The sequence below is a fragment of the Naegleria gruberi genome (genome assembly GCF_000004985.1).
Source record: "Naegleria gruberi genomic scaffold NAEGRscaffold_10, whole genome shotgun sequence".
Classification (NCBI taxonomy): domain Eukaryota; phylum Heterolobosea; class Eutetramitea; order Acrasida; family Naegleriidae; genus Naegleria; species Naegleria gruberi.
Window position 1 is genome coordinate 271,493 of NW_003163317.1, and position 13,619 is coordinate 285,111.

Genomic DNA, 13,619 nt, shown 5'->3' on the forward strand with positions numbered 1-13,619 from the left:
ATTTTAAGTTTATCTCTTAAACCACTGAGAAAATAAACAAACGACACCCTCTTCCTATTCTTTGCTTTTTCAAGTTCCAAGTTCCTTGCCTATCTTTCAAATTATTTCCGCTTATCCATCAAACTTGAAACAATTCTATTGGTTAATGCACAACCAATCTTTCAAAATTGTCTCCTTTCTACTCCCAAATTGCAACAAGTCCACTTCAAAATAAATATAAATACTTGCATTGTGTTCGAAACTTTTGAAAAACAACAACAAAACAAATATCTAAACAACTAAACAACTCAAACTAATCAAAATGATGCTTAATTGTCAATTCAGTGATGAAATTATCAAAACCTATGAAGAAATGAGAATGGGAAAGGGTTCGAATAAGGATAAAAAGTTTCTCGTATTAAAAATGCAAGAAAGTTCCATTCAAATAGATCAAGAATTGTCCCAACTCTCTTCATTGGACGAATTAACTGCCAATCTCCCACCAAAGAATTCTCGTTTCGTTTGCTATCATTTAAGTTTCGAAATGCCATCCCAAAACGAAACTTGTCAAATCAGAGAAGGAACCAGAACCAAAATGATGTTTCTCACTTGGTGTCCAAACGAAACCAATGTTAAGGAAAAGTTTCAAGTTGCTGCCACTGTCAAAACAGTTAAACAAAAATTAAATGGTCTGAGTGCAACTATTCACTGCTCAACCAAGAGTGAAATTGATGAAAAGTCAATGATTGAAAAATGTTTAACTTTTATGAAATAATAGACATGAAAACCAACAATTATAAAAATGTAAATAAATGTAAATACTAATAGATGTAATTATTCCAACAAAGCTGAACTCTAAAATTGAATCATATTTTAATTATTAATAAATTCAAACCACATGCAAAGAAATGCAGAAATAACATCACTTTGTAATAGCGATGAATTTTTACATGGTTCATAAGAAACATAACTGCAACCCAAACCAACAACAACGTCTGCTGTCCAAAAATCTGTTTCTGTTCAAAATATCTTTTCATTTTGCCGTGCAATTTTAAAATCAATCGGAAACTATCTCTGGACATTGTTATTATATGAAAACATCTATTAAGAAAAACCTTAAAAGACTCAGATCAGAATTTTAACACTTGTATTAATAGCTGTACAATTGCAGCAAAATAGGCAAAATTGTTGTTTAGCCATATTTCAAACTTGATAAAGGACTTTGGCAATAAGCTTAGTGTAAAATGCAAAATAGGCAAAAAGACTACAGCACCACAGGTTCCCAAGTTGTCTCCAACCTCAGTACTGATGTGGCTCGACGATGCTTAACTTCTCAAATCGGACGGGATGAGGTGCATTCATCGTGATATGGCCGTAGCCATTCATTATATCAACTTGTGAAATATGAATCAGTTCACTCCTTTTTCTTTACCTTTCTGAACTGCTATGAAATTGAGTGTATATAGCTCCATTAGAAAGTTACAAATGACTTGTTTTTGGATGTTGATTAGTATATTGAATAAATTTTACTCATGTTCACTATTCAATAAATAATTTATTGACAATAATTGAGAGAATCTATGATATTTTGCTAACTTAACCACCTCTCAATCTCAATACTAAATGCACAGTTGAATCCTTTTGAAGATTGTAATCACCAATAGTTCTTCCATCTTCCAATTGCTTACCGGCATAAATCAATCGTTGTTGATCTGAAGGAATACCTTCCTTATCAAATATCTTTTGTTTCATATTCTCAACAGTAGCATTCGATTCCATTTCAATAGTGATTGTCTTTCCAGTTAAAGTTTTTACAAAAAGTTGCATTCCTCCTATTAATCTCCACACCAAATGAAGTGTTGAATCTTTCTGAATGTTATAATCATTAATAGTTCTGCCATCTTCCAATTGTTTTCCAGCAAAGATGAGTCTTTGTTGATCTGGAAGAATTCCTTCCTTATCATGTGCCTTTCTTTTCACATTTTCAATTGAATCATTAGATTCAACCTCCAAAGTGATAGTTCTTCCAGTGAGTGTCTTGACAAATAATTGCATTCTGTTTGTTGTCTTGTTTTTTTTCTTATTATTTTTCTTGAATTCAAAACACTGCGGTTCCTTTCTTTTTATACTTTTGAAAACTGATTATTTTTAGAAAGTAGTTCTTGAAGCGATGGCAATTTGAAATTCTGTCAATGAACTGATTTTTTGTTTCTGGACGCAAACTTGGTTCAACATGTTTTGTAAGATAATTGAGCAACTCTATTGTTGGTATGTACAATTCAATATTTCAAAAAGTGCCTTAGATGTCCACCATTTCATAACAGTTTCAAATCTGAAATAGAATATTACAAGTGCGCACGAGGAGTTGAAATCCACGTCACATTAACAATAAAAAAACCAATCATCTTCAAGTAGTAAACTTTTTATCATCATCAAACTTTTATATATTCCACCACCCTATTATTTATTATTATTATTGAATAAAAACGAGAGAGGAATTATTTCGCATCACATATTATAAACAAAATTTAAATAATAAAAACATATAACCGAAAATGTTATCATCATCATCAAATAGTAATAATAATAATTCTTTAGAAGAAGAACAAGAATTAGCATCACTAGCAACACCTACCTACAATGATCAATTATCATCCTACAGAGAAAAACACAGAGTCTACAAGGAAAAGAAGAAGAATCAAGATATGGCCTCCCTCACAGCCTTCCTCATTGCCTCCAAATACGACCCACAAACATCATTGACTTCATCGGGTCTGGAACGTTACACTCCAAAGGCTACTGGATTCTGTGGCAATACACCAACCAATGCTACGAGGAGTAAGGTGAGTTTCAGAGCATCGAATGTGAGAGGGAGAGGTCTACCAACTGTGCAACCAGGAAGTTGGTTTAAACCTTCAATACAACAAGAACATCATGTTGATGAACAACAAGAATTGGCTAAAGATGAATCAGCAACAGTAGTGGAAGCATCGTTGAGTAATTTGTCATTGAAAGAGGAGGTTGTTGTTTCTTCTTCTTCTTCTAGTTTGAATGTTGTTCCTGTTAGAAGATTGTAAACTAATCATATAAATTATATTTATTGAAATTTACTTGTGTTATTGAACTAGTAAATGATGTTTTGAATTAAATTTGTTATCCAATGCTTCGGATGATGAAGATATGAATCAGAGTTTCACTGCATTTCATCACAGACATTCATTCTGTCATTTGTCATTCAACACAAAACAAATGCCATCACATAAAATACGAGAAAATTCAACAACTCCATCCATCATTCTTTGTATTATCCTTGGACTTTCACTAATTCAATGGGTATCTTCTGCATCATCTCCTCTGCCGAAATGTGCCTCCTGTGGTTCAATTCCAAGTGATTTATCATTTTGTAAAAATTATGTACCAACGAGTGGAAATATGTATGTTTGCAATCATCATTATTGATTTTAATTGTAATTGGATTGATAGTTGTATACCAGATAAATATTTAGAGGTGGAAAAGAATATTTCCAATATTTATGATAGTACTAATCAATTTTTGCCATTCGAAAGTTCATGTAGAGATGCTTGGAAGAATTATGCATGTGCAAGAGCTTTTCCACGATGCACAATTTCGAATAATGGAACATCGGATATCTATACTCCCTATGAAATTTGTTACTCTGTCTGTAAACAGTACGCTTACAATGTATGTAAATTGTAATTTGTGAAATTTCAATTTTTACTAATTATTGACTGTAACTATTTTGTTTCAACAATATTCAGTGTTGGGCTAGAGATGGTGGAGCAATTAATTGGGCTATTCAACCAATTTGGGATGTTGCCACATTAAACAAGAAATTGGACTATTTCTGTTCACAGGAAGTTGGATCTGATGGAGCTATTTGTTCATTGGGAGGTAAAAAAATTAATGGAGGAAATTCAATTTGGAATTCTATTACTCTTATATCTTCAATTGTTGGATTTACTTTATTAGTAGCCCTCTAAAATAAATTAATTTCCAAATACCACTCGGATGATATTGTTGGCATCTTTCTTGAAAAAGGAATGTTCTGCAATCTTTCTTCCATCCATTCCTTCTACGAAATAATTTGGAAGAATTGGCTTACCTGACTCGTTCAATGTTAACTTGTCGGCAGGTATGATTGATCTGTAAAATTTGCTTACAAAACTCTTTACAGAACTGCCATGTCTCATTAGGGCAACATCTTCAAATACCTTTACATCAACATCCTCTCTAAGTTTCAGATTCTCAGCCAATTGTGGAATATTCTGATTCACTGGATAAATGACAACTGGAGATTGTAAATTAACAGCCTTTACAATAGCTTCCAATACACCTGTAGTGTCAAATCTTGCCAAGACAAAATCTCTGATATTCTTCAAAATTCCGACATTCTTTTCATCCTTAATTGGTTTCAACAGTTTCTAAACATTTCAATAATATGTTAAATCAGTTCCAATGCAATCAGAATTTTACAAACCTTTTCTTCCTCATCTTCGCATTCCTCAAATGTTTTGAAATCACTATCTCCTTCATGGTAGATAATATGACCCTTCTTTCTCATGGTCTTCAAGAAACATTCTGACAAGGCAGATGTCAAAACAATCTTATCCATATCATATCTTTCAAAGAATTTGTTAATGTACTTTGAACTGGCCTTGTGGTCAATCTTATTTAATGCATAAATGCAAGGGAATCTAAAGGCAATAAATAGTGAGACACATGTATGAACATCTGCTTCCTCCCATTTTTCAAGAGGTTTCATATGCTTTGAAAAATCAATTTCCTTATTAGAGGTCTGATTGGAGAGTTCATCTTCAGTTTGGAACATTTTTGTAGAGATGTGATCACAGAACGCAACAATGAATTTTCTGTTACATCCATAACCACTCAATTGTTGTGAAAAGGTGTCTACAAGGGTATTTTTACATTGTCTATGTCTTCTTACGATAGTATCCCATCTATTCCACAAATTGTTAAAGATCCAATCATGAATTTCCTTTTCCAACCATTCTACATCTCCAATAGGATCATAATTTTCAGTATTTTCTCCCTTTTCATTTGTTGTTCCACTGACATCTATCCCAATAAATTTATAATAAATTCTCATTCAAAACATACCCAAAACATGAATCAAAACTTGAGCATGACGCAAATCATCCAAGAATTTGTTTCCCAATCCTTTACCCTAATCAAATATGAAATCATTAAGTAAAATAACCATCAAAACATACCAATGAAGCTCCTGGAATCAAACCAGCAACGTCCATCACACTAATAGGAATATATCTCACAGAGTTTACACATTTACCATATTTTGGAGAGCAATACTTTTGTAAACCATATTCAGCACAAGGACATGGAATACTTGAACGATACAATGCAATACCCTAATTGTAATATGTAATTATTGAAAATTATTCCAAACACAAACACCTACATTATTTGGTTCAATAGTTGTAAATGGATAACTTCCTATAATAAATATTTCATCAATAAATTCCATAATCATCATCACTCACCAGTTTTTGCATTTGCATCCGAAATTGCATTCAAAAGAGTTGATTTACCTAAATTCCGATCATTAATTTTCTCCAATCATTATAAAAAATCATCACACATACCCGCCGAAGGTTTTCCAATAATACCAATTTTAATAAATGAACTAATCCCAAAGTAACAGCATGAATCATTAGAGCATTAATAAATCCGAACATGAAATAAGCCCACCCACCTATTTGTACTCATTTTTTTTCTATTTGAATTTTTATTAAAATTTTAAACTTTGCGTAAATATTTGATTTTCAAATTCGAATTTGAAAGAAGCAACTTTCAACTTGGAATTTGAAAACAGAATGAATTTTATTATACACTGATTCAAGATCAGACATGAAGACGAACTGTGCATTGGCACTTTTCTCCACTTACCAAAATTACCAAAAATTAACAAATGCCATAAAAATCCCAAAAAGTGGATCAGTAAAAAAGGGTGGACAATTGGGACATCAGTTAAGAAGAAAAATAACAAACACAAACAATCCACCTTATTTGCAAATGAGTCTCAATCATTTATACGCAACAGACAACAATAAAACAAAATGACTCAAAACCATGAGGAGCAGCAGAATCATCAGGAGCATCATCAGATGATGGAAAACACTGCAGAGACAAACCTTACTTCCTCCATAACGAATGATGAAGATTATATTATTGTTGATATTTGTGATTCATGTGCTGCTGCTGGAAAACAAGATTGTTCGATTTCAATGCCTCAATCAGCAATATCAATTTCAGAGAGGATAAATGTTAAGGAAAAACAAAAGCATAAACAATATCAGAAAAAGGAAAATGTTCAAAAGCAAGAGACGGTTGTGAAACAGCCAGAGATTGTGTTATTTAATACTCCAAAACAAGTATTGGAAAAATTTAAAACTGATGGGGTACGGAAATCCAAGTTGACCTTTGATCAAATGACAATCCTATCCTTGTTTGCAGGAATATTTATTGGACTGGCTAGTGCTTTGGGATTGGTTGTGGGTGGGAATGTACCAAGCATTGAGAAAGAAAATCCTGGATTGCAGAAATTGTTAACTGGAATGTAGGTTTAGTCTCATTTCAATTCTAATGTTGTTGAAAGTGTTTTTCCATTGGGATTGATACTTATTGTAATGACTGGTTCTGAACTATTCACAGGAAATGTATTAGTGGTTCTTATTGGGTTATTTTCAAGACGGTGGCGATCTAAAAAGTTTCTTCTCCAGTAAGTAATCAAGATTCGAGTTAATTGACCATCAAATGATTAGATATGCTTTATTCTCAAAGAATATTCTGTTCAGTTATGTTTTCAATTGTGTGGGATCGTTTTTATTTGCTTATTTCTTCATGTATTTACCTCAACCTTGTTGCTCTGCCTATTGGATTAGTTATGTGCAAACTATTTCTGAAAATAAGGTGAAAAAAGCATTTGGAAGTTTAGTTCTGCTTGGAATTATGTGCAATGTGTTAATTACCATTGCTGTTTGGTGTGCAGCAGCAGCAACAACTCTTTCAGGGAAATTTCTTGGCATTTGGTTCCCAAGTAAGTTTAATCTACGTTCATATTTAATTGAAACTTGACAATTTCACAGTTTTAGCATTTAGTTGTTTGGGTTATGAACAAAGCATTGCAAATGCATTCTACATTCCACTGGCAATGCTTTATGGAGCTAATATCACAGTATACGACTTTTTAATTACAAACATGATTCCAGTAACTATTGGAAACATTATAGGAGGTGCATTAATCAATGGGTGCCTAATGTATTATGTTCATGATTTTAGAGTCAGAAAACCAAAGGTGATATTTTCTTGGTGTAAAAAGTTGTGGAAACGTCTCACAAGTAAGAAAGTCGAAATGTTGCCAACTACTACTACACCAAACAAATCAATAGAAATGGATTTATCGACAAATAATATTATTGGAATAAAATAAGCCCTATTAATCAGAATATGAATCCGATAGAGCAAGTTTAGGATACTTTTTAGAAAGGAGAGATTTCAATTCTTGCTCTTGCTTCTCATTCACATCGTTATTGCTAATAAACAACTTCTTCAATTGGGATAAAAGTGGCCAATCAATAATGGTTTGACATTCTTCAAAGGTTAGTCCACAGGAGTGAAGTCTCAATGTCTCTAATTTTGGTAAGGGACTATTCTTCAATAATTCTAACCCATTTTCTCCAAAGGAATTATATGCTACTGAAAGAAACTTGAGCTCTCTGAAATTTTCACTTGAGCCAATGAGTGCAATACCTTCCTCATCTATTTCATTATTTTCCAAGTCCAAATGAGTTAATTGCTTCAGATATTTACTCTTGGCAATATGTTCAAGTCCTGTATTACCAATAGCATTGTTATACAGATCTAAAAATGTCAAATTACTCATTATTGGACTGTTTGCCAACATTTTTACTCCTGTTTCACCAATGTCACTGTATTCCAAGGCTAAAGTTTTCAATTTCTTCAAACAAGATCCATCTGAAACCATATTTGCAATACCCTCACTTCCAATAGTGCAATGATTCAAGTAGAGCTCTTCTAAATTGTATAAGTATTTACTCTTAGCCAACCACTTGGTACTGCTTTCATCCATTTCACAATTTTCCATATTCAAACATGTAGTGTTGGCAATGTTTGGACATTGACAAACAATCTTCAAATTGTAAGTCTCTGTATCTTCTTCTTCATCTTCATCCTCATCCTTGTCCTCTTCTTCAGCAATAATGCACTCGCAACCTGGTAAATCGAGTGATAATCTAACATTAGCAGAAGCTTCTTTCCATTCTTTTGAAACCAACATTGCACTTTGTAAAATAAACTTGAACTTGGAAAAGGACAAGATGTTGATCAGGACATCTTTGTAAAAGATTGTCTGCTGGTAAATTGGTGAAGAATTATTCTTTCTCTTCTTTGATGGAGGTTCCAGAAGCGTATTATCGGAAGACATTTTTTTCTCTTTCAAGCTAGATATTTAAATATCTCCGCACACCATTACAATGGCCAATAAAAATATTAATAATGTAACAATACTAATAATTTATAATATTAATTAAATATTGTGGCAACGTTAAGAGAGCTGTTGAACAATAATTTCATCACCAATCCTAAAACACTTTTATAGAAAATTGGATAATTAAATTTTTCTTCACAAATTGATGGATCTAAAATTAGGCTCGTTTTTTGCTTGCAATGATTTTTGAGAAGAGTTTGAAAAAAAATATCAACAACACACTCAATATTTGTGGATTTTAATTCGCCTCTTTTATTATTGTCGTCTTTGATAATTGTTATATCATCTCATCAACGGACGATATTTGTTGGTGGATTTTATCATCATCACTATAGATTTTTTCTAATAATATATAAATATATTTATTTAATAATTTAAAAAAGCGAGAGAAATTGATCATCTAGAAAATGTTGACTACATCAAGGAGTTCATCATCACTGAGTTTACAGTCCTTTTCTAGTGGTTCAAAGTTAATGTCCTTTGAACAATTTAATGAAAAGTTTAATCAACCAAAATTACTCTATCAACATTCATCAGATGTTGTTCAAGTTTATCAATATAATGAAACATCATCATCAACACATAGCTGTTTGGTGTTTGTACATCACGGTACACTTCTTCAAACAGGTAGATTATTTAAGAAATTAATTGATAACAACAAGTTAATGCCAAACGTAATGCCATACGATGAAGCATATAAAGACGAGGAGGAATATGACGCATCATATTATATGGTCTGTAGAGACTCTAGTGTTTTGAATGCCTATCAGTCACAACAGGTTAAAACTCTTGAGGATGTTTTCAATGATCCTACTGCCATTCACATGTTAAATGATTTTGTAGCATTGAAGAATCTGATATTGGATATTGCTAACGGCCTCAGACAATTGCACAGATCTGAATTGACTCACAATAATTTATATGCCTATACTGTTTTACTTGTTAATAACAAAAATTACGATGGAACTGCTAGGTCACAGGCTAAGAGAGCCATACTTCAATTCCCTGGTATTGGTATTTCCTATTTATTACATATTGGATCAGATATTAATTATGCTCCAGAAGTCACTCACCACACAGAATTCTCTAAAGAAAATGATGTATTCATGTTTGGTTTGTTGGTTCTCAAAATATTGACATTCAGAGATTTGAATATTCATGCAGAAAACTTTGAATGGAAGAAGGATGTGCAAGAAAAAATAGCAGCTAGATTTGGAGCTAAAGCCTCTTCGCCCTTCATTAGATCTCTAACTGCTTTAGCTAAGGAATGTGTTCTTTCTCAATTCAGACCAACTTCGGATCATTTAGTTTCTAGAGTTAATGCTTTATCGGAAAAGGACGAAAAAGTGACACAACCAGTTATGGATGATTACGACTATGAGGATAGCTTTGCTTCTCTTGGTGTTGGTAGCTCACATTACTTTGATTCTTCGGACGCTCCTCATTTGAATAATTATGGTGAGGAAGATTTCCAAGTACATAACTTTGATGCAGGTCCAGTCATTATTGATATGGACGAAGATGATGAAGAATCTGATACTTTAAGTGGAGAAGTATTCGATAAAAGAAGAAAATCAAGTAGAATGGTAAGTGAAAATTTGGATTTATTAATAACTGTAATTTTTAGTCTGCCAATTTGAGTAGTATGAAGGACACATTAAAGGATAGACTCAATGAACTGAATCCGGAAGAGGAAGTAAAACTAACAGGTATTAAGAAATTATTTGCCTGTTTCTTTGGAGGTCATGAAAAGATTGACCATGATGGAGCTAACAGAATTGATTTATATACAGCAACAGCTAACGAACAATCACAGGAGGATGCTCTCCCTGATTATTTGATTGAAGGTAAAAAGAAAAGAGAAACACTGTTTTGCGAGAAATTAATCAGAAGAGTACCTAGTGGATCAATCATTCTTGTAAAGGATGAAAAGACAAGAACCAACATGACAATGAAAAAATGTACAAAGGGAAATGAGGAATTTTATGAAAGGGAAATCAAAGCTTTGAAACAAATGGATCACCCACGTATAACCAAGTATATTGATAGCTTTGACTATACAGACGATGACCACTATACCGATCACATTTCAAAACACATAGTTCTCAAGTACTATCCAAATAGTGACTTGGAAGATTGTTTCCTTAGAAAGAAGCCAAAGTTTGTGCTGTCACCTGTTTTATTTATGAAGATAATAACTCAATCATTTGAGGCTCTAGCCTATTTGAATGAAATTTCGCGTGTTCATGGTAATATAACCCCAGCAAATATTGTATTGGATGATTCGATGAATGTTGTGTTTGTCGATTTTGCTTTCAGTTGGAGAAAGGATGAAAAGATTACGTTTGTAGTTAAAAGTAACTACACAGCTCCAGAACAAAAGATTGGAGCTTTAGCAAATCCAATGTCTGATATTTTCAGCTTGGCTACCTCTATGCTTGAATTATTAATGGGAGAAAGAATAGATATCAAGACTTTGAAAAATCAAAATATGACAGTAACAGATGCTCTGCGATTAATTTTGGGCAATGATAATTTTACTCACAAATTTTCAGTATTGCTCAATAACCCAAACCTCAACACTAAGAATATTGGAGAAATATTAAGAGATGCCTCTGCCTTGGATGTTCAAAACAGAAAACCAGCTGCACAGATAGCTAAGGATTGTGCCAACCTGAGAGAACAAGTAGCAGCAATAGCTATTCAAAGATATTATCGTGGTTCAAAAGTTAGAAAACAGTACAAAGACAAATTACCTAAGAAGGAGCAAAAACAAAATCTCACCAGAAGAGAGATTAGAAGAATCAAAGCAAGTCAAAGTAATTACGCAATCAGTTCCATTTCCAAAAGTAGTAGCAGTTATGGCATTGCATTACACAACAGAACTAACTCTGCCACAATGACAGGTATCAGCAGATCAACCAGTATTGATGATTCTATTGCTCGATCACTCATGCTCTAAATTATCAAGCCAACCCACTACCAAACCATCCCAAATACTTCCACACTCTAAATTAAACCACCATAATGTACAAACAAATACTACTATTATATTGCAATTATATTATTGTGACTGTCATCCAACGGTCGAGTTACAGTAAATCCATGAGCTTAATAGTGGGAGTCTTATTTCCCTCAATCACCCACAAAAAATGTTTGAATCACCTTCATTGTCTCCGCCCTCTGTTCGTTCCTCACGTTCCTCATTATCTTCTCTCTCCAGTAACTCATCTCACCAATATCATAGAACATCTTCTTCCCTATTGAATTCTTCACCACCTTCACAGAAGGATTTTTCTCGTCCAATTTCAGCAAGTTCTGGGGTGAGTTTGTTATCGGACAAGTCTCTTGAGAGAAAAGCCAAAATCAAATCCTTCCTTGCCATGTCTAAGGCGCACAATTTGGTTGATATGGCAAAAGTGAATATCTCAACAATTACTCGTTCACAAATGAAGGAAATCAATGAGTTTGTACCATCAATTTTCTGCCGTATCATTCAATTTAAGGATCAAGAACAGGCGAACGATAGTGATGAAACGGAAGGATCGATCGGATCAAGCTACTCTAAAAAACTGTTAAATCAAACCTTAAATTTAGATGATGTCATTATAAGTGAAATTGAATTTCCAGAATTAAGTAAAAAGGAAAAGATGGAAGGTTCTAAGGTGATCCATTCATATCCTCCAGAGGTTTCGTTAAAAACAGTCACTTGTGGATTGGGACACTATGTATTTGTATTTAGGTAAGTAGTTAAGCTATAGAAAGTATTAAGTCAAAAAGTAATGGATCAGTTTTTGTGTTGGGAAAGAATTATCATGGAGAGATTGGACTTGGATATGAAATTGAGAGCATTCATGGGTTTAATGCAAAGAAGAATACATTCTTTGATGTTGATAAGAAGAGAGGATGTTTGGATGCATCTTGTGGAGCTTCTCATTCAATATTCTTTTGTGAAGATGGGTATTATTATGGTTGTGGAAGGTAGGTTGTTTGTGGATTGGCAGCTGTGTTGTGAACTTTAATAGTAATCAATTTGGTCAATTGAATTCTTATTTAAAAACATCAGGGGATTGGATTATACCTAATTCATGTCTCTATGAGCCAACCAAGTTGTTAATTGGAGGATTTAGTTCACTTGTAAGATCACTCGGAGAATATGCCACAATTGAATATCAAAATTATCAGACACGAGTTTGTGGAGCTAATTTTAATGGAACTATTGGACCAAAATCTAGGAAGATCATTGAGGAAATGAAAGAATTAGTTGATTCAGCCATGTTGGATGAAATTCACGTACAGAAAACTATTAACATGACTCTGAGAAGGAAGGATGTTGTGTTTGTTGCAGCAACTGCCACTCAAACTTGGTTTGCTGTTGATAGAACAGAAATGGCTGTGGATTATTGTTTGGAAATTGGTAAAATTGAGAATGGAGTTATGAAATATATTTTCACATTTGATGATCCAGATCACATGGTTGGAATTCATTGTACAAAGTACTATCCATTAATTCATTGTTGTAAGTTTCAATAACTTTTATCCCTTGTTCTCATTTCAATTATTTCAATATCAATTATTCCAAAAAGATGACAGAAAAAGTAAATGTGAAGGAATCATTGTTCCATTAGATGTTGCCAAGTTCTTAGAAAGTACACCATCAAGAACCATTCCAACATCCAAATGTAAACTTGTCTTTGTACCTTTCATTAGTTTCATCAACACGGATTCAGAAATTGAAAGAGTGGAAGCATCTCCATACAATGGTCATGTATTCTTCTATGAAAGAGGAGGAAAGACAGCATGGCTATTGAATGATTCATTTGAAATTACTCGTCTCGAAGCAACAGGTCTCATTGGAGGAGAATGTTATGAAATGTCTATGCATTTAAGATCTAGTCAGGATAGAACAATTCTCTTCTTGAAGAATTAATTGAAATTCAATACTCGGAATATTAAACATTTCAAAATTATTGTAATGTACATTAAAGCGATCTCTATTTTTAAAATACAAAAAAAATGATCAACGGATTACCTGATGAGATTATTTGTGTGATTGCTTCGTTTCTTTCATTC

The 13,619-nt window shown here is 33.1% G+C and overlaps 8 protein-coding genes across 8 annotated transcripts; 5 read left to right on the forward strand and 3 right to left on the reverse strand.

Annotated features, from left to right (window-relative positions):
- Positions 1-301: 301 nt before the first annotated feature.
- Positions 302-754, forward strand: NAEGRDRAFT_64473 (cofilin; the record flags this gene model as incomplete). Its single annotated transcript, XM_002680155.1, has 1 exon — positions 302-754. The coding sequence occupies one exon, from the start codon at positions 302-304 to the stop codon at positions 752-754; it is 453 nt and encodes a 150-aa protein (XP_002680201.1).
- Positions 755-1,575: 821 nt separating this feature from the next.
- NAEGRDRAFT_31508 (polyubiquitin) lies at positions 1,576-2,034 on the reverse strand (the record flags this gene model as incomplete). Its single annotated transcript, XM_002680293.1, has 1 exon — positions 1,576-2,034. The coding sequence occupies one exon, from the start codon at positions 2,032-2,034 to the stop codon at positions 1,576-1,578; it is 459 nt and encodes a 152-aa protein (XP_002680339.1).
- Positions 2,035-2,479: 445 nt separating this feature from the next.
- NAEGRDRAFT_57298 (uncharacterized protein) lies at positions 2,480-3,082 on the forward strand. Its single transcript, XM_002680156.1, has one exon. The coding sequence runs from the start codon at positions 2,535-2,537 to the stop codon at positions 3,054-3,056; it is 522 nt and encodes a 173-aa protein (XP_002680202.1). The 5' UTR covers positions 2,480-2,534; the 3' UTR covers positions 3,057-3,082.
- Positions 3,083-3,391: 309 nt separating this feature from the next.
- On the forward strand, positions 3,392-3,697 carry NAEGRDRAFT_64476 (uncharacterized protein; the record flags this gene model as incomplete). The annotated part of the gene is made up of 1 exon (XM_002680157.1): positions 3,392-3,697. The coding sequence occupies one exon, from the start codon at positions 3,392-3,394 to the stop codon at positions 3,695-3,697; it is 306 nt and encodes a 101-aa protein (XP_002680203.1).
- Positions 3,698-4,272: 575 nt separating this feature from the next.
- On the reverse strand, positions 4,273-5,650 carry NAEGRDRAFT_1986 (uncharacterized protein; the record flags this gene model as incomplete). The annotated part of the gene is made up of 8 exons (XM_002680294.1): positions 4,273-4,422; positions 4,479-4,796; positions 4,860-5,077; positions 5,120-5,186; positions 5,233-5,388; positions 5,439-5,469; positions 5,517-5,568; positions 5,623-5,650. Coding segments are annotated over 8 exons (1,020 nt in total), but the record flags the coding sequence as incomplete, so codon positions are not given.
- A 446-nt stretch (positions 5,651-6,096) lies between these two features.
- NAEGRDRAFT_64478 (uncharacterized protein) lies at positions 6,097-6,600 on the forward strand (the record flags this gene model as incomplete). Its single annotated transcript, XM_002680158.1, has 1 exon — positions 6,097-6,600. One exon carries the CDS (start codon positions 6,097-6,099, stop codon positions 6,598-6,600), a length of 504 nt encoding a protein of 167 aa, XP_002680204.1.
- An 840-nt stretch (positions 6,601-7,440) lies between these two features.
- Positions 7,441-8,483, reverse strand: NAEGRDRAFT_57299 (leucine rich repeat domain-containing protein; the record flags this gene model as incomplete). The annotated part of the gene is made up of 1 exon (XM_002680295.1): positions 7,441-8,483. One exon carries the CDS (start codon positions 8,481-8,483, stop codon positions 7,476-7,478), a length of 1,008 nt encoding a protein of 335 aa, XP_002680341.1. The 3' UTR covers positions 7,441-7,475.
- Positions 8,484-8,760: 277 nt separating this feature from the next.
- Positions 8,761-13,476, forward strand: NAEGRDRAFT_57300 (protein kinase; the record flags this gene model as incomplete). The annotated part of the gene is made up of 5 exons (XM_002680159.1): positions 8,761-10,132; positions 10,174-11,452; positions 11,859-12,288; positions 12,782-13,065; positions 13,175-13,476. The coding sequence occupies exons 1-5, from the start codon at positions 8,954-8,956 to the stop codon at positions 13,474-13,476; spliced, it is 3,474 nt and encodes a 1,157-aa protein (XP_002680205.1). The 5' UTR covers positions 8,761-8,953.
- Positions 13,477-13,619: the final 143 nt, after the last annotated feature.